The sequence below is a fragment of the Rhinoraja longicauda genome, chromosome 5, assembly GCF_053455715.1.
Source record: "Rhinoraja longicauda isolate Sanriku21f chromosome 5, sRhiLon1.1, whole genome shotgun sequence".
NCBI lineage: Eukaryota > Metazoa > Chordata > Chondrichthyes > Rajiformes > Arhynchobatidae > Rhinoraja > Rhinoraja longicauda.
The window spans coordinates 49,180,565-49,202,638 of record NC_135957.1 but is presented as its reverse complement, the minus strand read 5'-3'; the positions used below and the strand labels follow the sequence as shown (position 1 = coordinate 49,202,638).

The window sequence follows — 22,074 nt, the reverse complement described above, 5'->3', positions numbered from 1 at the left end:
GATAAACAGCAATAAAGGTTTCCAAAGGTGATGGAAAGACTGGAGGAAAAACTAGGTGCTGAGTGCTCTCTTATACCTGCATTAAGGAGGCAATTAAACACACCTGAGCAATTACAAACACCTGTGAAGCCATGTGTCCCAAACATGATGGTGCCCTGAAATGGGGGGGTCATGTATAAACGTGGATAGGTGATGTTTCGCAGAGTGCTGGAATAACTCAGTGGGTCAGGCATCATCTCTGGAGAACATGGATAGGTGACATTCCACAGAGTGCTGGAGTAACTCAGCGGGTCAGGCAGCATCTCTGGAGAACATGGATAGGTGATGTTTCACAGAGTGCTGGAGTAACTCAGCGCTCAGGTAGCATCTCTGGAGAACATGGATAGGTGACGTTTCGCAGAGTGCTGGTGTAACTCAATGGGTCAGGCAGCATCTCTGGAGAACATGGGTAGATGACGTTTCACAGAGTGCTGGAGTAACCCAGTGGTCAGGCAACATCTCCAGAGAACATGAATAGGTGACGTTTCACAGAGTGCTGGAGTAACTCAATGGCTCAGGCAGCATCTCTGGAGAACATGGATAGGTGACGTTTCAGAGTGCTGGAGAGGCTCAGTGGGTCGGGCAGCATCTCTGCAGAGCATGGATGGGTGGCATTTCACAGAGTGCTGGAGAGGCTCGGTGGGTCGGGCAGTGTCTCTGGAGAGCATGGATGGGTGGCGTTTCGCGGAATGCTGGAGTAGCTCGGCGGGTCGGGCAGCATCTCTGGATAGGCGATGTGGGTAGGTGATGTTTCAGAATGCTGGATCGGCTCAGTTGAGAGTTGAGGCCCTTCTTCAGTCTGAAGAAAAGTCTGAAATAAATTACCAAGTCGTATTTGATACATATATATAATAAAAATACCTTGTTCTTCAGACTGTTGTTGTGACCTACTTGAAGGCATTTCATGTTCAGGGACTGCAGGAGAAAGTTTATATTCACACAGTATTCACATAGACACTGTAACAACTTTGTAGTTGATATCATATCATATCATATCATATACATACAGCCGGAAACAGGCCTTTTCGGCCCACCAAGTCCGTGCCGCCCAGCGATCCCCGTACCCTAACACTATCCTACACCCACTAGGGACAATTTTTACATTTACCCAGCCAATTAACCTACATACCTGTACGTCTTTGGAGTGTGGGAGGAAACCGAAGATCTCGGAGGAAACCCACGCAGGTCACGGGGAGAACGTACAAACTCCTTACAGTGCAGCACCCGTAGTCAGGATCGAACCTGAGTCTCCGGCGCTGCATTCGCTGTAAAGCAGCAACTCTACCGCTGCGCTACCGTGCCGCCCTATGGGTCTGATGTTTTTTGTCTCCGTCACGGTCGTTGTGGAGCTTCCGGAAGTTGACACGAAGGAATGAAGTTAGCGACTTGGTCCGTACGAAAGGTAAACAAGAGACAGTGTGTTGCCAAGCTGAAGAGTGGCTCAGTTTCTTAGTTTTGATGACCAATTTATGCCCCCCCAAATTTTTTTTTACTTAAAAAAGTCGGAAAATATATCATAAACGGTCGGTGTTTTTGACACCACAATGTTTTTGATATATTAAATTTGAATATAAGAAAAAATAATTAACTCACCCCAAAATCACTACTACCATAGGATACCTCGTTGGGGTTTGTGAAAAGCAGTAGAGGCCTGGTTTAACTTACAGAGGTACTGACCCTGATAATGGTCGTTGTGACAATGGACACCAAGCACAACGGCCGTTACCGGATCTTTACTAGGCGGAATACCAGACATGTTACTGTATTTTTCTCCTGGTATTGATGAAGATATTTCCCTAGATCATTATCAAAACGTATATATGTATGAGGGGCCATATGAAGTTTATTTATGAATTAAATATTCATGACTAAATGTGGCAGTCTTAATGTCACATTTCTGGTGTCCAAAATGGTGGTAAAACGATGAAAATTTGTCTGTCATGAAAAAAGTTTTTGACTTTCGATCTTGAAGTTATCTAATTTATATCTGTTATTTATAAGGTTTCACATGATGGGTAGATTTTTGTTAAGAACAGTGTATTGGTGTAAAGGGCCTGTCCCACATGCAATTTTTTAGGCGACTGCCGGCGACTGTCAAAGTCGTAGCAGATCGCCAACATTTTCTTTTACCCTACGACAATGACCACGACAATGCTGAGTCAGGTCAATACAAGTTACTTTTTATTGTGAAACTAGCACCTGGCTAAGAGATTACACCATCTTCGGAAACATTGCGAAATTCCCACGCTTATCAAAGCTTCTCCGGCGATTCTTAATTTTCGCTGAAATCACTGACAAGTCTGTAATTACTTGAGAGTTTTGAAATATAACATCTTGCCCGGGTTACTTTTAAACCAAGCTTCACGGTAACAAGGCATAAACTGGATTGACTTCCAGTTTACTAATAGCAGTATTAAGAAATTTAATTTTAAACGTGGTTAAATGGATTTTTGGGCGGAGTGTGGGCATTCTTTGAAAATGTATGGGAGATACATATCTGGTTTCATCACTGGAGGCGTAGAATAATGAAACACACGAAGGCTTGTTTCGGCACCAGCTGGAAAGGTAAATGGCAACAATTTAGAAAACAGGGCTGGTTCTGTAAATGGATGTGTTGCTATGATACTTGGCACCACAATTATTTACAGAATCAAACGGAACGCTTTCAATGTTGAAATAGCGATGAAGCAGCTTATTCTATCCACATCATTGTTGGTGCAGTGGGAAATGCGTGCAGATTTTTTATAGTGGCTGAAGCAATCCCTTTACAGTAATGGAATTGACTGTTTGGGTCATATCAACGTTACTTCAAAATACAAAAAGCTGGAGTAACTCAGCGGGTCAGGCAGCATCTCGGGGAAAAGGATTGGGTGATGTTTCTGGTTGAGACCCTTCTTCAGACCTGAAATCGCGACCCAAAACGTCACCTATTCCTTTTCCCCGGAGATGCTGTCTGACCGGCTGAGTTACTCCCGCTTTTAAAATCCTTCACTGAAAAGATCTGTGTGATTATGAAATTTATGCAGGGGTGATTCTGGCTGGCTTTGCTGGGAAGTGCTGCTTCATAACTGCGGCCAAATAGGAAGATTTTATTAAGTTACTAAAACTCGCAGGCCAGGCTGAGTTTTCTCTACAGTCGGACAAGCGGTAGGTTGATTTCAACCTTTTCATGGAGGGAGTGCGGACATAGGGAGAGGTGAACGGTCAGCAATGTGATTTAAACATTACACCAAAAAAACACATGGGGATGGACTCAGCACAGCGCCAAATAGTTGGCCATGTAGCATTTGGGGAGGAAGGCACTTCATTCCACCAGGCTACCGGGTTGGGAATCTACTTTAAAAGTAATCGCTGATGGCCATATACATTGCAAAATTCCCACGCTTACCTGACTGTCAAACTGTCGACTCCAATCTACCTGTAAAATGTCCCGACGGTCAATAAATTGGTTAAACAAAACTATCTTCTGGTATCTTCAAATGCCTTTTCTTAATTTAATATTACATGCTTCTAAATGCATCTGCGACAACCTATCAAAGCTGGGGACAGCATGCAACAGCACCCGCAATAAGCTACGATACCTGGCGACAAGCCAGCTGTCGCCGCAAAATTTCTGTCTGGAATTTTTTTACGCGACACTACGACTCGCTCCGATTCTTTGAAGACTCCTCACGATCATGCCCGCGACACCCCGGCGAACGTTTGGCGACAGCTCAGTCGCCTTAAAATCGCCTAAGTGGGACAGGCCCTTAAAAACCTGAATAATAATCTTCCTCAAAATCTCTCTAGTATTGTAAAAATACATACCACTGGGTTGTAAGCTGCCGAAGCAAAATATGAGATGCTGTTCCTCCAATTTACGTTTAGCCTCAGTCTGACAATGGAGGAGGCCTTGGACTGAAAGGACAGTGTTGGAATTGGAAGGAGAGTTAAAGTGTTCAGCAACCGGGAGATCAGGTAGGTCCAGGTGGACTGAGTGAAGGTGTTCAGCGAAACGATCGCCCAGTCTACATTTGTTCTCACCAATGTACAGGAGTCCATATCTTGAACAATGGATACAGGAGATGAGGTTGGAGGAGGTGCAAGTGAACCTGAGGGTTCTGAGGGTCTGTCTAAGCAGAACAAGATGAAAATTACCAATAGAGATTCGGCCTAAATATAAAACTAAAACCAAAAACCACACTTAACGATTACCAATCTGAAACCAACCCAAGTTGTTCCCAACCCAGAGGCAATTGTAGAAAAAGGCAACAAATCATTTGCGATGTGAAGGGACTACAGATGCTGGTTTACATCGAAGATAGACACAAAATGCTGGAGTAACTCAGCAGGACAGGCAGCATCTCTGGATAATTTGTTAAATCATTTGCGATGCTGTAGATGTAATGCTACTGATAAAGAAAAAAGGATGTTTGTTGTAATGTTAACTGAATTAGCTTGGGCTGGATAAAGTACTTAACCAATTACGGTGAATTTAACCCAAACTTAATTTGTTAACAGAATATGCATCCAACCAAATCCTGGTGTTGAAAGGGGGATGTCATTGGCCTTGAGCCAGCCAACGAAGCTCAAATACACCGATACAAAAGTGATGCATGGGCTTTCTCCGAGATCTTCGGTTTCCTCCCACACTTCAAAGACGTACAAGTTTGTAGCTTAATTGGCTCAGGTAGAAGTGAGAATTGGCCCTAGTGTGTGTAGGATAGTGTAACTGCGCGGGGATCGCTGGCCGATTTGGACTTGGTGGGCCGAAGGGCCTGTTTCTGCGCTGTATCTCTAAATTAAACTAGTAAAACCAGTCACCGCATCACCTTCTGCAGCAAAACAAAGGTTTGAGTGCCCCCTGGTGAAAGCAGAGTGCAACAACACTTTCAGTTTTTATTATTGATATTGCAAACTTTAAGAATGAAGTGTTTCTATTTGCACCAGCTGTTCACACCAGACAATGCTTTATTTCTCATTCTGTTCATAAATCCTTCAAGGGGCTAGTCTCCATTTTCAATGCACCAGTGACAATTGTGTGGGTAGATCTGGTAAGTTCAGTTGAATTTCTTTATGGTTAATCCAACTGAGAAAGATTGAAAAAAATGACAGGGGAATTTCCCAGCTATTTTTGAGTCCCAGAATATGATAACTGTTACTGAAAATAATTATTCTTTATAATATTCAGAGTTTTTTTTGGTGATGTGCCGCATTAAGGCATCTCTAAAATGTTAATGACTTTAAAATGAAAAAAAATTGAAAATTTAGTTATATACTTTTTAGTCAATAGTTTATTAAATTAGAAGTTGATTGGTCACAAAATCTAACCAGATTTTGGCATTGAAAATCTGGTGGCAATGAAAACGCTCGTTTTGGTGTACAAAATTGGAACACAATTGTTGATAAATGTAGCTAAATTTTTAACTGCTGGGCGTATTGCCACCTTTTGCCACAAAAAAAGCACTGTTGTAGAGACTCGACTGTCGCGTACAATACAATGTTTTATTAGCAGTTACAGCTATTACACACGTGCGTTTGTTAGACACTAAGGTAAAGTTCCTGTTGCTGCTGTGAGCACACTAAGGCAAAATTCCTGTTGCTGCTGTGGAGCACACTAGGGCAAAGTTCCTTCAGGGACCTGGGGTGGAGGGTATTGCACCGAGGAGTCCCCTGCAACCTGTTTCTCTCGCGGTTCACAGACTCAGGCCCACTTTTGCGGGCTGGGAGTCTGTGTACCACGTGTATATGGAGTGTGTAAGGTTGCAGCCCCTGTTTCAATATCTAAAGGTGCTGCTCGTTGCCTTTTGGCTGCACTTCGCACCCACCATCCACATCTTTGCATACCCTGTGCGTAGCGGAGAGGGTAGGGCCGAAGATGTCCTGGTTGGGTTGCTCCTGGGCCTGGCCAAGCTGGCCATCTGCGACTCACGGCGCCAGGCAGGAGAGGGCTCTGCCCGAGCCAGCTGCCTACCCGGGGTTACGTCCGTGCCCGGGTGGTGTTGGAGAGGGACTATGAGCTGTCCACGGGTAACCTGGGAGATTTCCGAGACTGTTGGGCACCGCGGGGGATTGGATGCATCCTGGATTGAGATTGTAACATAGTTGTATAATAATTATTTTTGGTATATTTGTTTGTATTGTATTCTGGTAGTGGGTTCTGTTTTGTTTTATTGCGTTGTAAATATTGTTTTTAAATAATTGCGAGGGCACGAGCACACGTCATAGCAGAGGCATCAGCGAGTGGGACGGTTTCCAGCCACCGCGTGAAGCGATCCACATCGGTGAGAAGGTGAGTGACACCCCTGGACGGGGGTAGCGGACCCACGATGTCAACAAGGATATGATCAAACCGCCGGTGAGGTACGGTAAAATCCCGCACGTGATGCTGGAGCTTGGACGTCTGACAGGAGACACATGTCCTGGCCCAGTTGCCAACCTGTTTGCGCAACCCGTGCCATATAAACTTGGTCGCCACCAACGCGTCATCGCCCAGATTGAAGGGTGAGCTAAACCATGGATCATATCAAACACCCGGCAGCGGCAGGGATGATGGGTCGAGGCTGACCGGTAGACAGGTCACAAAGCACCGTGGTGGCAGCGGAACCGAAACATACGTCCTCCAACACATTTACAGGTGTAAATCCCCTCCAAGCTGGTTACCAAGCTAATGGAACTGGATCTCTGTGCATCTCTCTGCAACTAAATCCTCAACTTCCTCAACAACAGAACACAGTCTGTTTGAATAGGCAAGAAGGTACAGGAACCTGAAAACTATGACATCCAGGTTCAGGAACATCTTCTTCCCGACAGCCATCAGGCTATTAAACACTTCTTCCTCAATAACCATCTGTATGGGAGCACCTCAAGGCTGTGGGCTCAGCCTCCTGCTCCACTCACTCTATACTCATGACAGTGTAGCTGGACACAGTGCGAACTTCATCTTCAAGTTCGCCGATCGAACTTCATCTTCAAGTTCATTCTTCGTTGGTGGATATATTACAGATAATGATGAGTCAGGGTATAGAAGTGATATCAATTGACTGACGAAATGGTGCCAGCACAACAACCTGGCTCTCAATGTCAGTAAGACCAAGGAACAGATTGTGGATTTTGGAAGAGGAAAGATGAGGACCTACAAACCTGTCTATATCGACAGAACAATGGTGGAGAGAGTCAAAAGTTTCAAATTCCGGGGCGTGCATATTTCCGAAGACCTTTCCTGGACCCAGCACACTGATGCAATTATAAAGAAAGCCCATCAATTCCTCTACTTTCTGAGAAGATTGCAGAGATTCGGTATTTCAGAGGTTTCTCTTGAACTTCTACTGGTGCACAGTGGAGAGCATTTTGACTGGTTGCATCACAGCCTGGTTCGGCAACTTGTATGCCCAGGAGCAAAGAAGACTGCAAAAAGTTGTGAACACTCCCCAGTCCATCAAGTGTTCTGACCTGTCCCTCATTGAAGGGATTTACAGGAGTCGCTGCCTCAAAAAGGCAGCCAGCATCATCAGAGACCCACACCACACACTCATTTCACCCCTGCCATCGGGAAGAAAGTACAGGAACCTGAAAACTATGATATTCAGGTTCAGGAACATCTTCTTCCTGACAGCCATCGGACTATTAAACACTACAACCTCCATTAATCTCTGAACGACATAGACTATTATTGTTGTTTGTTTTTTGTGTGTATGTGTGCGTGTGTATGTCTATATATAGTTATATGTGTGTCTGTGTTTGTGTGTGTATGTGTATTTCTACACACACACTTAACTTTTTTTCTCATTTATTTATATTGTTTACAGTGTACTGTGTTTACATATTCTGTTGTGCTGCTGCAAGTAAGAATTTAATTGTTCTATCTGGGACATATGACAATAAAACACTTTTGACTTCTTGAAATGAGTGATAATGGTCGGTATGGACGATGGGCTGAACAGCCTGTTTCTGTTCTGTATCTCTTCATGACTCTAAGAGGCACATCACCTTGCTCTTCTTGGGTACCAGTATTTTGGAAGTTCTTTTAAAGCAGGTTGACCTCAAACCGCAGTTGTGAGAAATTGAAGATGGCCTTGCTGGTTCATCCATGCAATTTTTGAGGAGACACACAGGTACACCATCAGGACCAGACTCTCTCCGAGGGCTAATTTAAAACAGTCTCTCTTTCTCAGTCTGAAGAAGGGTTTCGACCCAAAACGTCATCAGTCTGAAGAAGGGTCTCGATTAGGGTTGCCAACTGTCCCGTATTAGCCGTGACATCCTGTATTTTGGGCTAAATTGGTTTGTCCCATACGGGACCGCCCTTGTCCCGTATTAGGCCCAGGGGGGGCTGTAGGTCCCGACAGTTTAGGTCTAGGTTTCCGACATTTTAGCTCCGGACAGTCTAGGTCCGGAGGCCTGGGAGCCGCCTAGCGGAGGTTGCATAGCAACCCGCCTCCTGATCCGGGCAGCCGCCATTCGTGGAGCGGGAGTACGTGCCCGCTGGCTGGGTGAGGTCACGTGGGGCGGTGACGTCAACGTGTCCCGTATTTGGGAGTGAGATAGTTGGCACCCCTAGTCTCGACCCAAAACGTCACCCATTCCTTCTCTCCTGAGATGCTGCCTGTTCCACTGAGTTACTCCAGCATTTTGTGTCTAGCTTCTCTTTCTCTGTTTTTACATCTGGAGGAAATTTGAGCATGATCACCTTTGATCTACTTGGATTGGACTGAAGATGGATTTCAATGCTTTGTTAGTTTTGATCTTTGTTGTTCTGCATCCTCAAGACTAGTTGATTGAGTCCATGGAAACTCCGAGATTCATTTTTAGTTTATCGTGCAGCATATGAAGTGCTATCTTCATCTAATTTCTAATACTTCTACACAAATATCAGGAAAAAAAATCCCAAGTTTTTAACGTCAAATAATACCTTATGTAAATCCAGGGCTGTTGAACTTGCTATGCTGCACCATTTAGTACGGAACTACCTGTCGTTGCTCTCTCGTCCTGATGCTGCACGCTGGTCAGGCAGCATCACTGGAGAGAAGGAATGGGTGACATTGAAGAATCAGAAGAAAGGTCTCGACCCCCAAACGTCACCTATTCCTGCTCTCCAGAGACGCTGCCTGTCCCGCTGAGTTACTCCGGCATGTTGTGCCCATCTTCGTTGTCAGCCAGTATCGGCAGTTGCTTCCCGCTCATCCCGACACTCCGGGCGTTTGAGCTGCGACCTGACCAGAGCTCCCCCGAGTCTGCGCAGTGATGATCACAGGGAAGATGGCGGCGGCAGCGGCCGTTGGGTTTCGCGCTCGAGGCGGCGGGCCGGGTGAGCACGAGCTCTGCAGGCGCTCCCTCACCCCCCACCGCTCCCTCATCTCCCCCCCCCCCCCCCCCCCACAGAGGCGCTCGAGGCTCACCCCCCCCCCCCCCACACAGGCGCTCCCTCATCTCTCCCTCCCCCCCACCACAGGCGCTCCCTCATCTTCCCCACCACAGGTACTCCCTCATCTCTCCCCCCCCCCCACCACAGGCGCTCCCTCATCTCCCCACCCCCACACCACAGGCGCTCCCTCATCTTCCCTCCCCCCCCCGGCGTTCCCTCACCTCCCCCCCACCACCGCAGGCGCTCCCTCAACTCCCCTCCCACCACAGGCGCTCCCTCATCCCCCCACCCTTCCCATCTCAGGTGTTCCCTCATCCCTCTCCCCTTCCCACCACAGGCACTCCCTCATCTCCCCAACCCTCCCAACCTCATCTCCCCAATCCTCCACCCGAGCTGGGTCCCGACCCCAGTATCCACTCTCCAGACGCTCCTCCCCATCCTCACACCTCCCCCACCCCCATCCCCACTCCCCATCCCCACTCCCCCCCCCCCCCCCCATCCCCACTCCCCCCCATCCCCACTCCCCCCCCATCCCCACTCCCCCCCCCATCCCCATTCCCTCCCCCCATCCCCACTCCCTCCCCCATCCCCAATATCCCCACTCCCATCCCCACTCCGTCCCCCATCCCCACTTCCCCCCAACAATGCAAAAAGGATCCCAGTATCTCCAGTTGGATAGAATGTTGTATTTTATGATTCTCAATAATAAAAGCAACAGATATTTAGTCTTCTTCAGAAGCATGTTTTTTTCATTTATCTTATTTTATTTTTAGGACTTCTGATTTCATCAATAAGGTGTCTAAATTCTTCAGCCAGTGATGACAGATCTTCAAAATTTCAGCCTCCACCAAAACCTGTTATCATAGATAAAACACAGTCAACAAAATCACAAAGAAGGTAATGCCCAGAAACTAATATTACATGAAAGTTAGTCTGAACTAAGTATTTTAATTTGAATATTGGGTTGAATATATCAATCTTAGTAAATTAAATTTCAACATGAAGCCTTTCTTTTCTGAGTATGTGGGAGAAGGGTGCTAAAAGTGAATTGAAATACGATTTAGATTATTTGCACAAGAGAGGATCCTGAGGACTCAGCATAATATTCACCCATGTTTTAATCTCTCGTAAGTTATGAGAACTGTGAGCTTTGGTAACTACTTTTCAGAAAATGACCTGGGCCTTAATGTGTCGGGATTGCAGGTCGGTGTAAACTCGGTGGGCCGAAGGGCATATTTCCGCACTGTATCTCTAAACTAAACCTTTGCAGACCTGTGCTCATCATTACTGTAAACCAGTTTTATACAGTGACAGAATTATGTCCACCATTACTGCACCTGTGTTTTGTGATCTGTGCCCGTACAGTGCTTTCAGAAAGTATTCAGACCCCTTCGCTTTTTCCACATTTTGCTACATTACAGCCTTACACTCTGACAGAGCTCCAGAGTTTCTCTGTGAAGATGGAAGAACCTTCCAGAAGGACAACTATATCTGCAGCACTCCACCAATCAGGCTTTTATGGTAGAGTGGCTAGACGGAAGCCACTCCTCAGTAAAAGGCACTTGACAGCCTGCTTGGAATTTGCCAAAAGGCACCTAAAGGACTCTCAGACCATGAGAAACAAGATTCTCTGGTCTGATGAAACTAAGATTGAGCTCTTTGGCCTGAATGCCAAGCGGCACCGCTCATCACCTGGCCAATACCATACGTACGAAGCATGGTGGTGGCAGCATCATGCTGTGGGGATGTTTTTCAGCGGCAGTTACTGGGAGACTAGTCAGAATTGAGGGGAAGATGAACAGATCAAAGTGCAGAGAGATCCTTGATGAACCTGTTCCAGAGTGTTCTGGACCTCAGACTGGGGCGGAGGTTCACCTTCCAACAGGACAATGACCCTAAGCACACAGCCAAGTCAACACAGGAGTGGCTTTGTGACAAGTCTGTGAATGTCCTTGAGTGGCCCAGCCAGAGCCTGGACTTGAACCCGATCGAACATATCTGGAGGGACCTGAAAATAGCAGTGCATTGACGCTCCCCATCCAACCTGACAGAGCCTGAGAAGATCTGCAGAGAAGAATGGGAGAAATTACCCAAATACAGGTGTGCCAAGCTTGTAGCATTACAAACCCAAGAAGACTTGAGGCTGGAATCGCTGCCAAAGGTGCCTCAACAAAGTACTGAGTAAAGGGTCTGAATAATTATGTAAATGTGATATTTCAGTTATTTCTTTTTAATTACTTTGCAAAAATTTCAAAACACCTCTTTTCGCTTTTTTATTATGGGGTATTGTGTGTAGATTGATGATTTTAAAAAATGAAATTAATCCACTTTTAAAATAAGGCTGTAACGTAGCAAAATGTGGAAAAAGTGAAGGGGTTTGAATATTTTCTGAATGCACTGTAGCTTCTATCCATGTTTCATGGTGGCCCGGACCTGAATTTGGTGCTCATATGATCAAACTAAGCCCAACAGGGTCCATGGGTGTCTCATTATTGGTGCTTGCCTAGCCCGATGAATGGTTGGTTTCTGCTGAACTACTGAGTGGAGTACTGGCTTTTATTATTTTGATCAGGTAACTTAAAAAAAAATTGCATTGATGACTTGATGTACTAGTACTAGATGTACGAGTGGACAGATGTCCTAGGGTGACGGAGGAACTGAAGGAAATTCACCTGGCGTACTGTGTGCAGTTTTGGTCTACAAATTTGAGGAAGGACATTCTTGCTATTGAGTGAGTGCAGCTTAGGTTCACTAGGTTAATTCCCGGAATGGTGAGACTGTCATATGTTGAAAGACTGGAGCGACTAGGCTTGTATGCACTGGAATTTAGAAGGATGAGAGGAAATCTGATTGAAACATATAAGATTATTAAGGGATTGGACATGCTAGAGGCAAGAAACATGTTCCCAATGTTGGGGGAGTCCAGAACCAGGGGCCAGTTTAAGAATAAGGGGTAGGCCATTTAGAACGGAGATGAGGAAAAACTTTTTCACTCGGAGAGTTGTAAATCTGTAGAATTCTCTGCCTCAGAAGGCAATGGAGGCCAATTCTCTGGATACTTTCAAGAAAGATTTAGATGATAGCGGAGTCAGGGGTATGGGGAGAGGGCAGGAACGGTGTACTGATTGTGAATAATCAGCCATGATCACATTGAATGGCTCGAAGGACCGAATGGCCTACTGCACCTATTGTCTATTGAATGTGCAAGAACTCCTAAGACATTTTACAATTAGTGAGAATAGATGTAGTTAGTCAGAAAGAAAATTAAGGAGGTCAAAGCAGCTGTTTCATTAAGCAGCTCTTGCATTAAGATGTTTAAAGGAATAAAGTAAAACTAATAAAAGTAGCCAGGGGAGAGTTTCGAGGATTGGTCTCAAGACATCTGAGATTTGTGCTGGAGATGGGAGTGTGAAGAGTGAGTGGTGCTCAGGAAAAGAACATTGGAAAGGTTTAAAGGGTATGGGAGAAAGAAAGCAAAATTGGAGAATAGATTTGGGCTACAGAGGGATTTGAGAACTTGTGAGCACTTTAATATAATGTGAATGGATAATAGAAATGGATTATGATATCGGCAGTGGAGTAACTGCCATGGTGGGCAGTATTGTGGAGATGAAAATGTTGCTTTCGAATGGAGAGTGCCAAATTTCCAGGCTGATAAATTTAGTTTGTGCACGAGGAAAAGAGTTAGAATCAGTATTTTGTGAATGCTTTGATATATTAAATATTCATCTTTATCTCTTTGATGTCCAGCTCAATTGAATTTCAGAATTGGTGAAGAGTTTCTTCCATGTAGAAAATTGAGGTTAACTTCTTGCAGCTGGAGCATATAATACAGTATAGACAAGTAGGTTTAGATGGTTTCCACAGGAAAGGTTCCATAATCTCAAAAATAAATATTAGCTGGGAAAGAACCAGCTACTTCAATGCCAAACCGTTGTAACAAAAAATCTGGAAATTTGCTTAGAAAAAATGTATGGGTAGAAAGCAAAAAAAGATTTATTTCAGGAGAAAATATGATTTTTGGTGCTACCTCATTAGAATTCTGATAACCTGTTTTTAATATCCTCCAACAGATTTGTAAGTCCAGAGTTTATAATGAGAAGAGGAAGGACAAATCCCTTAAAATTCATCATGGAGAGAAAGGATATGATTCAGAGACGGAAACTACTAAATATACCAGAATTCTATGTAGGTTAGTAATAATTGAGCTTGAATTTAGAGTAAAATAGCTGGATGTGAAATCTATTACTTGGAGTGTCCAGGATGAATTATACGAAAATGCTTTATTGGATTTTTTTTAATGGGTTGTACAATAGAATAATTAATAGACAATTGCCACCTCCATATACTGACAGTTCCAATTAATAAGAAAACTCGTGGCAACATAATTTCATGAGAATAGTTTTAGTGGATATTGTGATCCAAATTAATTTTGATTTAAACAAAATAGGGTAGCAATTAATCTATATGCTACCTACAGTATGTAATTGGAATTCTAAATGCAGATGTTGATCATCCTTCTTGAACACTGCTTATGCGGTGTATTCACTACACTTTAATGTATCTACTCCCTCAGTTAAAAACAACCTTTTTTTAATGGATGGGTGGATAGCTAGACCCAAATAATAAATATACTGAATCTGCCAGTTCGACACAATCTTAATTTTAAATGAGGAATTAAAAGTCAGTTCATATATAAAACCCAGTTATAACCTGATCCAAACATGACTGACCTGAGCCTATTCTTTCAATTTCCAGAGTGTAAAGATGACTTGCCAGGTGCATGGCTATTGCCGTTGATCAATACTAACACTAACAGTACCTACATTAATATTGGATCAAGTATTGGCATGGCCCAATCCACGTCAAACCCAAACCCAAACCCTGAATGGAACAGAAACGTAATCAGTCTTTTACAATAGATATATTATCTCCCATTGAATGATAATGTAGTTTGATAATCAAATACAATGTGATATAGTACAAGCTTAAAAAATAAACACGTTTTGGAGTAATTATATTTACTTCCTCTCTGAAAATATACCAGTGTAAATGTTTTAAAATTTAAGATAATTTTAAAGAAATTAATCTCTTTTCCCTGTTAAAGTGACAAGTAGAAATTGGAACTCTTATGGTTTCGCGTAGCATGGATTTTGCTGGCACTGGAGTGTTTTTCTAAGCATTTGAAACAAAATTGGCTGCGATGTTTGAAGCATGTTTAAAACCCACTGACATTTGTTCCTTGAGTTTGGGAGAATGATTACTTAGACTTTATCTCCACTGAAAGGCTAACAGATAATTGGTGAAGGTTCATGGGGATTGCAAAATGTGTGAGAGGGCAGAACCAAAGTAACTAGTTCTCTAGACCATTTTGCACTCCATCTCATTTCTCCTTAGTTTCAATATTTCAATGGTATATCGAGGACCAGAGACAAAGCTGGACAGACTATCAGATGGTACTAGACTGAGTTGAACCCCTTGGGAACCCTCTCCAACTGACGAAGCCCATTGCTGGGCGGGGAGTGTCCCCCGTGGCCGGGCGAGGGGGGACAGGAAGGGGAGATGGTGCCACTCACCTTGGCCCCGTGCCGCCAATGCTGCAGCCAGAGCGAGTCGTGGACCCAACGCCCCTCCTGCAGCACGCCGGCGATCGTCGGCGAACACCGGTGACGGCCATTTTGTTGAACCCTCCACCGCTGTGCTGCACCACGGGAGGGTCAGACGCAGGGCGCGCCAGGACGGGCGTCGGTCCTACGGTGGGGAGAGAGAGGGGCGCATCTATTAAATTTAGAGGCAGCTCGTGGGCTCAGCAGCCCCCTCCCCTCTCCCCCCTCTCCTCACCCCCCCCACCCAAATCCATCCCCCCCTTATCTCCCCCATCCCCACCCCACTTACCCCCTCAACAACTCCATCCCCCATCATGTGGCCGGAAAAGCTATGGGTCGCTACCATTTGCTACCATTTGCACCATCGCAGGCGAGAAGTGACATCAAAAACTCAGCTCGTCTTCCCAGCAGGGTGAGGGGGGTGGGGTGAGGGATAAGGGGGAGTTGATGGGGATGGAGTGGGTGATGCGTGGATGGGGGTTGAGGAGGGTAGGAGTGGGGGGGGGGGGATGGAGTGGGTGAGTTAGCGGCAGCTCGTCAGCCCACAGCCCCTCCCTCATCGGCCGTCACTCTGGCGGGTCCCACCCCCTGGTGGTTATCGTGTCGTCCCCCCCCATTGGTCGTCACTCGGGCAGTTCCTATTGTGACGTCATACGCCGAATATTGCAAGCATCGGTTTCATAAGGTAATTTTGAGACTTTAAAATCTCTCTAACTTTAAAAATATAAGATCAATTTGAATGAAACTTGTGTTAAACACTCCCCAGGACAATGGTGAGTGAGGTGGTCCTAAAATTGTCACGCTATCATGTACCATTTTTTTGGATGAAAACCACATAAAGTAACAACTGCACAACGGGCACAAACGCCCAACGGACTCAAACATATGGAATAAACAAGATGAGAGTTTCAGTTATTTATACATATATATATAAACATAGCACAAAAAGTAAGGACATTTGTGTTTGGTAGATTATTTCTTTATTGTAACAATGCTTCTTGGCAATAAATCTTATACCGTTGGAAAGCCTGTTTATTCCCCTTTTAAATGGTGCCACATTTGTAAGGAACATGCATTTGTGGGATGAGCAGCAGAGCTGAGTATATGGGTTGCGCCCATGAAAAATTTGCCAAATCTTCTCTGCCAATGCCAAACAGCTTATTCTGCTGTTGCTATTGACTCTTGTTTTGAGCTTCTGGTACCACCAGGTGCTGACAATCAGGTGCCTGATTGGCAGCATCTGTGAGCATGGGCCCTGCTACAGTGGTCAGTAGGTGTCTGCTCCAAGAATCGGCATGCCACGTTTGACTGATCTGGATAGGGCCCGTGCGATAGGGCAACTTCAAGCTGGTGTTCCGCAAAACCAAGTTGCGGCATTATTTGGAGTGAGCCCTAGTAACATCTCCAAAGTGAAGGCCAAGTTCCATATAAACGGGGGATGTCAGAAACAGGCCGCGAAGTGGGCGTCTCAAGAAGAAGACCGTTTCCTCACCCTGTCAGCACTTAGGAACCGTAGGCTGTCTTCTACAGATTTGCAGTCAAGGTTTGCAGGACGATATGGCCGACGGCTCTCTGCCCAGACAATTCGGAACAGACTGCACGCAGCCGATCTCCGGTCTCATAGGGCTGCCAGGAGGCCTGCCATGACTGCCCTTCACCGTCAGGCCCGTTTGCGCTGGTGTCGGCAACACGTGCACTGGAACCTGAACATGTGGAGGAACGTTATGTTCAGCGATGAGTCCAGATTCTGCCTACGGCAGTTGGGTCATAGGGTCAAAGTGTGGAGAAGACGCGGAGAACGCTATGCTGATTGCTGCACCGATAGAGTAACATCTTTGGTGGAGGCAGTGTGATGGTGTGGGGAGGCATCTCCCTCACTGGAAAAACGAGGCTTGTCATCATTGGAGGCAATCTCAATGCAGAGAGATATCGAGATGAGATTCTGCAACCAGTGGCAATCCCATATCTCCACAGTCTGGGACTGAACTCTATCCTCCAAGATGACAATGCTCGCCCCCACAGAGCAGGGTTTCTCAGACTACCTCCAGAATTTGGGAGTGGAGAGGATGGAATGGCCTGCCAGCAGTCCTGACCTCAACCCCATTGAACACTTGTGGGATCAGCTTGGGCGTGCTGTTCGTGCCAGAGTGACCAACACAACCACGTTGGCTGACTTGCGACAAATGCTGGTTGAAGAATGGGATGCCATCCCACAACAGTGTGTCACCAGGCTGGTGACCAGCATGAGGAGGAGGTGCCAGGCTGTTGTGGCTGTGTATGGTTCTTCCACACGCTACTGAGGCTCCTGTTTATTAAATTAATAAATTGTTAAATTGCCAATATGTCTTGTTTCTTCAGACTTCAATCATCCAATCCACCAAACAACACCGAACAAGTCAATGGCAGAATAAGCTGTTTGGCATTGGCAGAGAAGATTTGGCAGATTTTTCATGGGCGCAACCCACATACTCAGCTCTGCTGCTCATCCCACAAATGCATGTTCCTTACAAATGGGGCACCATTTAAAAGGGAAATAAACAGGCTTTCCAACGGTATAAGATTTATTGCCAAGAAGCATTGTTACAACAAAGAAATAATCTACCAAACACAAATTTCCTTACATTTTGTGCTATGTTTATATATGGATATACAGAGACAAATGCCCTGTACTATAAATCTCTGATTCTTCAATGAATATTATCATTTGTTCTTTGCTTATATACCCTCTGCATTTGTGTTGCTGATAAAATAAGTATTCAGCTCATGGAGTTGATGGTGCTTTGATTTGAAGGCACCATTTTTAAACAATTATCACATTAAACATTTTAGAAGTGAACTGGAATTAAAACCCCGCATTGATTAAAATCTAAAACCTTGCTATAACCAGATTCAGACACAACTAATCTGAATCTGAACTGAACCTGACAACTGAATGTGCTTGTATCTGACATTTCAAATAAAAAGAAAATCTTGGAAATGATCAGCATTTGGACAAAAAAATTAACCTTTCAGGTTGATGACATTTCAGGAAACATTTTGAAAGATGTTTTCCTTACATTGCCTGTTCATGTTGTACTTTAGTAAACACATTTCTGAATATAAATGACCCAGAACAAGAAGATTATTTTTAATACTTTTGTTCAAACATTTTTGCATAATATTTACACTGTTCCTTAACACTGTATTTTTAAACTTTTGCCAATAGGAAGTATTCTAGCTGTTACAATGGCAGAACCCGGTGATAATAGCAAAGCTAATAGATTTGTTGGAATTTGCACCCAAAGATCAGGACAAGGATTAGGGGCTACCATTGTACTCAGAAATATCATAGATGGACAAGGTAAGTTCAAATTATCATTTATTTTTAAATTACATGACGACAATTAAAATTTTATGGATTCAATATTAATTATTTAAAGCTGATTAATTTGAAATTGCCATTGAATTAGCTATTTTTGTGGAGGTAGTAAAGGTTGAATTATAAACAAAACTTGACTTGAATTAAAATGCAGGGATTCAAAAAGGAAAATAATTGCAAATTCTACATATGGCCAAAATAAAAACAAAATGCTGCAATTCTCCATAAATCAAGCAACATCTGCTGAAAGAAAAGAGTCAACATTTCCTGTCAATTACCTCTCACCAGATTACTTTAAAACACTGATTGGTAATTCTACATTATGAGGCAGAGGCATGTCTTTGTTGTTACAGATTCATTGCCCTTATTGAATTGTATCAATAACAGAAATGTGTTTCTTTTTAAACCAGAAAATCATTGTTTTTAATTGACCCGAAAGATTTACTGCAAAATTACTTCAGGTTGTAGTTTTGACTGGTGTTAATCAGGTGTTAAAATCTAAAACTAAATAAGCTTTGCTGCCATTCAATGTGGTGCCGTTCTGATTCTGGATTTAACATACTAATCAATGTAGAATTAGTTAAACTAATTTTTGTTGAGACTAGTTAATGTAACAATGATACTTTGCTTTTTTTTGTTCATGTAATGTTTAGATTTGTGCTCAAATTAGTACAAAGCATAGTATGACTTTTAAGTTTATTCTTTTAGTTTAACCATATAATCACCAATCCAAAATAAGTGAATTGATCAAAATGTGAGATTGGGGAATAATGAGAATCGTAAAGATGATTTTTAATTTTGACAATTTTGGATTCAGTTTATGTCTTGTACCTTAATATTTCTTATTTGTTCTAGGTGTTGAGATCTGCTATGATATGTATAGTCCCCGAATTCATCAGATTGAAATACTAAAGATGGAAAAGAGACTGGATGATAACCTCATGTACCTGCGTGATGCCCGGCCAGAGTACAGCACTTTTGATTTTAACATGAAACCTGTGCTCAACTCTGCTGGTTCTGAGGTCCCTGTCAATTTGGTAAGAACATGTGTTTTATTAAGCTATGTAAGCATTTGATTTACATTTTCTATATTCTGTAGGTTACCCATGATTTACAAATGTTTTATTTATGAATTTTGTCATAGTACAATTGACATTTTGGGTACATGCCTTTGAATTCTGAACATTCGTATTGTAATAATCCCTAATTTATGGGGAAGCGTGGAAGATTATATCAATACGAGCAGTAAGTCACAATTGAATTCCCTCTGCACGTGTCAGCACAATTTACAATCAATTGGACTAACAGCTCTGAAATACCATCATTTATACACAAAGACATCAGTTCCTACTTGGGCTGTATCAGCAGCAGGGGTATCAATTCTCATATATTGATGTATAGGCTATTAACATTGGCTTTTGGAAATAGACCCCAGGAAAAAATAAGTAAATGGTTGAAATTAAGGACACTTCCTCTACTCAAAAAACAAGTCTGTTTTAACTTAAGCAAAGAGGTGAATAGCGCAGAGGAAATCTGGAGGAAGAGGTTGATCTCATTGCTGCATTTAAATAATTAACAATTTTGTGACTTGTCTCATGAATTGCTGCTTTTAATTATTTTTCTCTTTTCAAAAATACAGCTAAAAGTTAAAATGAAACCCAAACCATGGTCAAAACGTTGGGAACGTCCGCAGTTCAACGTGCAGGGTATACGGTTTGATTTATGCCTCACAGAAGAACAAATGGAAAAAGCCAAGAAATTTGATAAACCCTGGCTTAAATATGATATGCAGAGAGAATATGACACATCCAAGATTAAGGAAAGTATTGAGCTAGAATTGCAAAGAGAGCTAAGTTAATAAAACATTTCAGGGTTATGTTTATGCATCCCATGAGTCAAGAACTGCCAATCAAATGAACATTTGTCACAACTGCTGGTACAGACAGTGATTTGTTTCGATTAGTTTCAGCAATTTCTGCTATCTGAGTGGAAGGACTTCTGTTCGATTCATATTTATCAATTCAGCTTTAAGAAAATTGACGAATAAAATCAATGAGTTTGAAGGATCTCAGTCTGAATTATTATATTCATAAAAGTTTCTAATTAAAAATGGAGCATTTAATATGAAATTGCATATTCTTGCCTAGAGCATATTGTCATGCTCCCATCAAGTTAAATATGAATTGAGAGACAATTGTTTCAAATTTAATAAAAAAATAAATTTGGAGTCCAGCAAGGTGAAATAGTGGCTCAAATCTAATTTGTTCTAGTTATATCTTTTTTTCTTGTACCAACTGTTCTTGTGAATGGGTAGATTCCTTGTGCACACAGGTGAATTGAAACTTCCTTGATTGAAAATGATGTAAAAAAAATGTATTCAAGTATATTAAACAATATTTTACCAAAAAAAATTCAAGGCTACTCAAGTTTCAGATTATTTTGATATTTTATATGTTTAAGAATCACAACCTAGGCATTGGTTGCAAGTGATCTGACAAAAACTAAAATTTCCTTCCATGATATTTGATATTTCCTATTCAAATGATTGGCAATTAATTTTGCCTGGTAGTCTGCTGGGCAGGTTTAAGAATGAAACATTTAAAATGGTACTATTTGTAAATGCTGCATTTCATGTACCTGATTATACAACACGTTGAGATCTACTTTATTACTTAGAAACAGAACGCAGACAAATGTGACATTTTTATTCTGATATCAAAGTAATACTACAAAATACTGCTGGTGGGAGCAATTAAAGGTGTATCATAAAATCAGATTGGAAGACATTGGATTTATTCATTTCTGTCCTTGGAAAATCCATTCCATGTCTTCTAATTTACATTCATTGATGATAGTCTCAGTTTGGTCCAAGGCATGGATCAGGACTAACATCTTCAGCATTTTTATTGTTTCTCTGGGAAGATAAGGAGGAAAATTGTAATTAATGAAAATGGTATGATACTGCTTTTGTAGTCTGCATAACAAAAAGATATACTTTATAGGTAAGCCATTCATTGTCAGGCAAAAGTACATGGCAGATTTAGATAAAGAAATAACCAGAGTTAACCATTTGACCCTTTAAGACTACACACAAAATAAGAGCACAGAACTAGGCCCTTTAGTTAATCCATGCCAACCATAAATTTACACTGGGTCCCAACCCAAAACATTGCCCATCCATTTCCTCCAGAGATGCTGCCTAACCTACTGAGTTACTCCAGCATGGTGTTCTGCACGTGATTCCAGCATTTGTGGTTCTTTGTGTGTATATAAATTTACACTACTCCAACAATGATCCAAGTTTCTTCTCCGATCAACCTACCAACACGCCAGGGGCAATTTACAATGGAAAATTGCCTACCAAGTCATGCGTCCTTCGGGTGTGGGAAGAAAGCAGATTCTGGTACATTAGTTGTACCACTCCCATGACTAATCCTATGCAATATAATTCTCAATATATATATTCCTTTATTCGTCCCACACCGGGGAAATTTACAGTGTTACAGCAGCAAAGTGGATAGCAAGAGATTATTCATTATAAATAAAAGATACATAAATTGTCATCAGTTTTCTGTGTGTTCTTAACTGTTATTGTTGACTCGTCTGCTGGGAGCAGTGCTGGTTGTGCATCTCACAGCAGCGGGAAGGAAGGACCTCCTATATCCTTCACGCACGTGGGAGTCGTCCAGCAGCGATGTTAGCTTTGCCATCATCCTCTCTCCCACCAC

At 42.9% G+C, this 22,074-nt stretch overlaps 2 protein-coding genes and 1 long non-coding RNA gene across 4 annotated transcripts in view; 1 reads left to right on the top strand and 2 right to left on the bottom strand.

Annotated features, from left to right (window-relative positions):
• Nucleotides 1–2,285: 2,285 nt before the first annotated feature.
• LOC144593633 (uncharacterized) lies at nucleotides 2,286–9,244 on the bottom strand. Its single transcript, XR_013547273.1, has 3 exons — nucleotides 8,930–9,244; nucleotides 3,847–4,151; nucleotides 2,286–2,596 (listed from the first exon to the last, which is right to left on the bottom strand). It is a non-coding gene; the product is annotated as an uncharacterized LOC144593633 (long non-coding RNA).
• On the top strand, nucleotides 9,105–20,738 carry mrpl19 (mitochondrial ribosomal protein L19). The gene is made up of 6 exons (XM_078399501.1): nucleotides 9,105–9,325; nucleotides 10,156–10,279; nucleotides 13,456–13,574; nucleotides 18,194–18,328; nucleotides 19,202–19,383; nucleotides 19,986–20,738. Exons 1-6 carry the CDS (start codon nucleotides 9,262–9,264, stop codon nucleotides 20,202–20,204), a joined length of 843 nt encoding a protein of 280 aa, XP_078255627.1. The 5' UTR covers nucleotides 9,105–9,261; the 3' UTR covers nucleotides 20,205–20,738.
• The window catches only part of LOC144593629 (intron Large complex component GCFC2-like), a 47,000-nt gene continuing 42,517 nt past the window's right edge, over nucleotides 17,592–22,074 (bottom strand). For both annotated transcript variants that reach the window (XM_078399497.1, XM_078399498.1), the window contains one exon: nucleotides 17,592–21,260. In XM_078399497.1, the coding sequence (XP_078255623.1) occupies nucleotides 21,143–21,260 (118 nt within the window). In that variant the 3' untranslated portion in view covers nucleotides 17,592–21,142. The remainder of the gene's footprint in view (nucleotides 21,261–22,074) is intronic.

What these genes read in the sequence shown, in the direction of transcription:
- mrpl19 (XM_078399501.1), top strand. Translation starts at nt 9,262, where the DNA reads ATGATCACAGGGAAGATGGCGGCGGCAGCGGCCGTTGGGTTTCGCGCT. An exon ending in CGCTCGAGGCGGCGGGCCGG is followed by an intron (nt 9,326 to 10,155) that starts GTGAGCACGAGC and finishes TTTTATTTTTAG; the next exon opens with GACTTCTGATTTCATCAATA. An exon ending in TCAACAAAATCACAAAGAAG is followed by an intron (nt 10,280 to 13,455) that starts GTAATGCCCAGA and finishes ATCCTCCAACAG; the next exon opens with ATTTGTAAGTCCAGAGTTTA.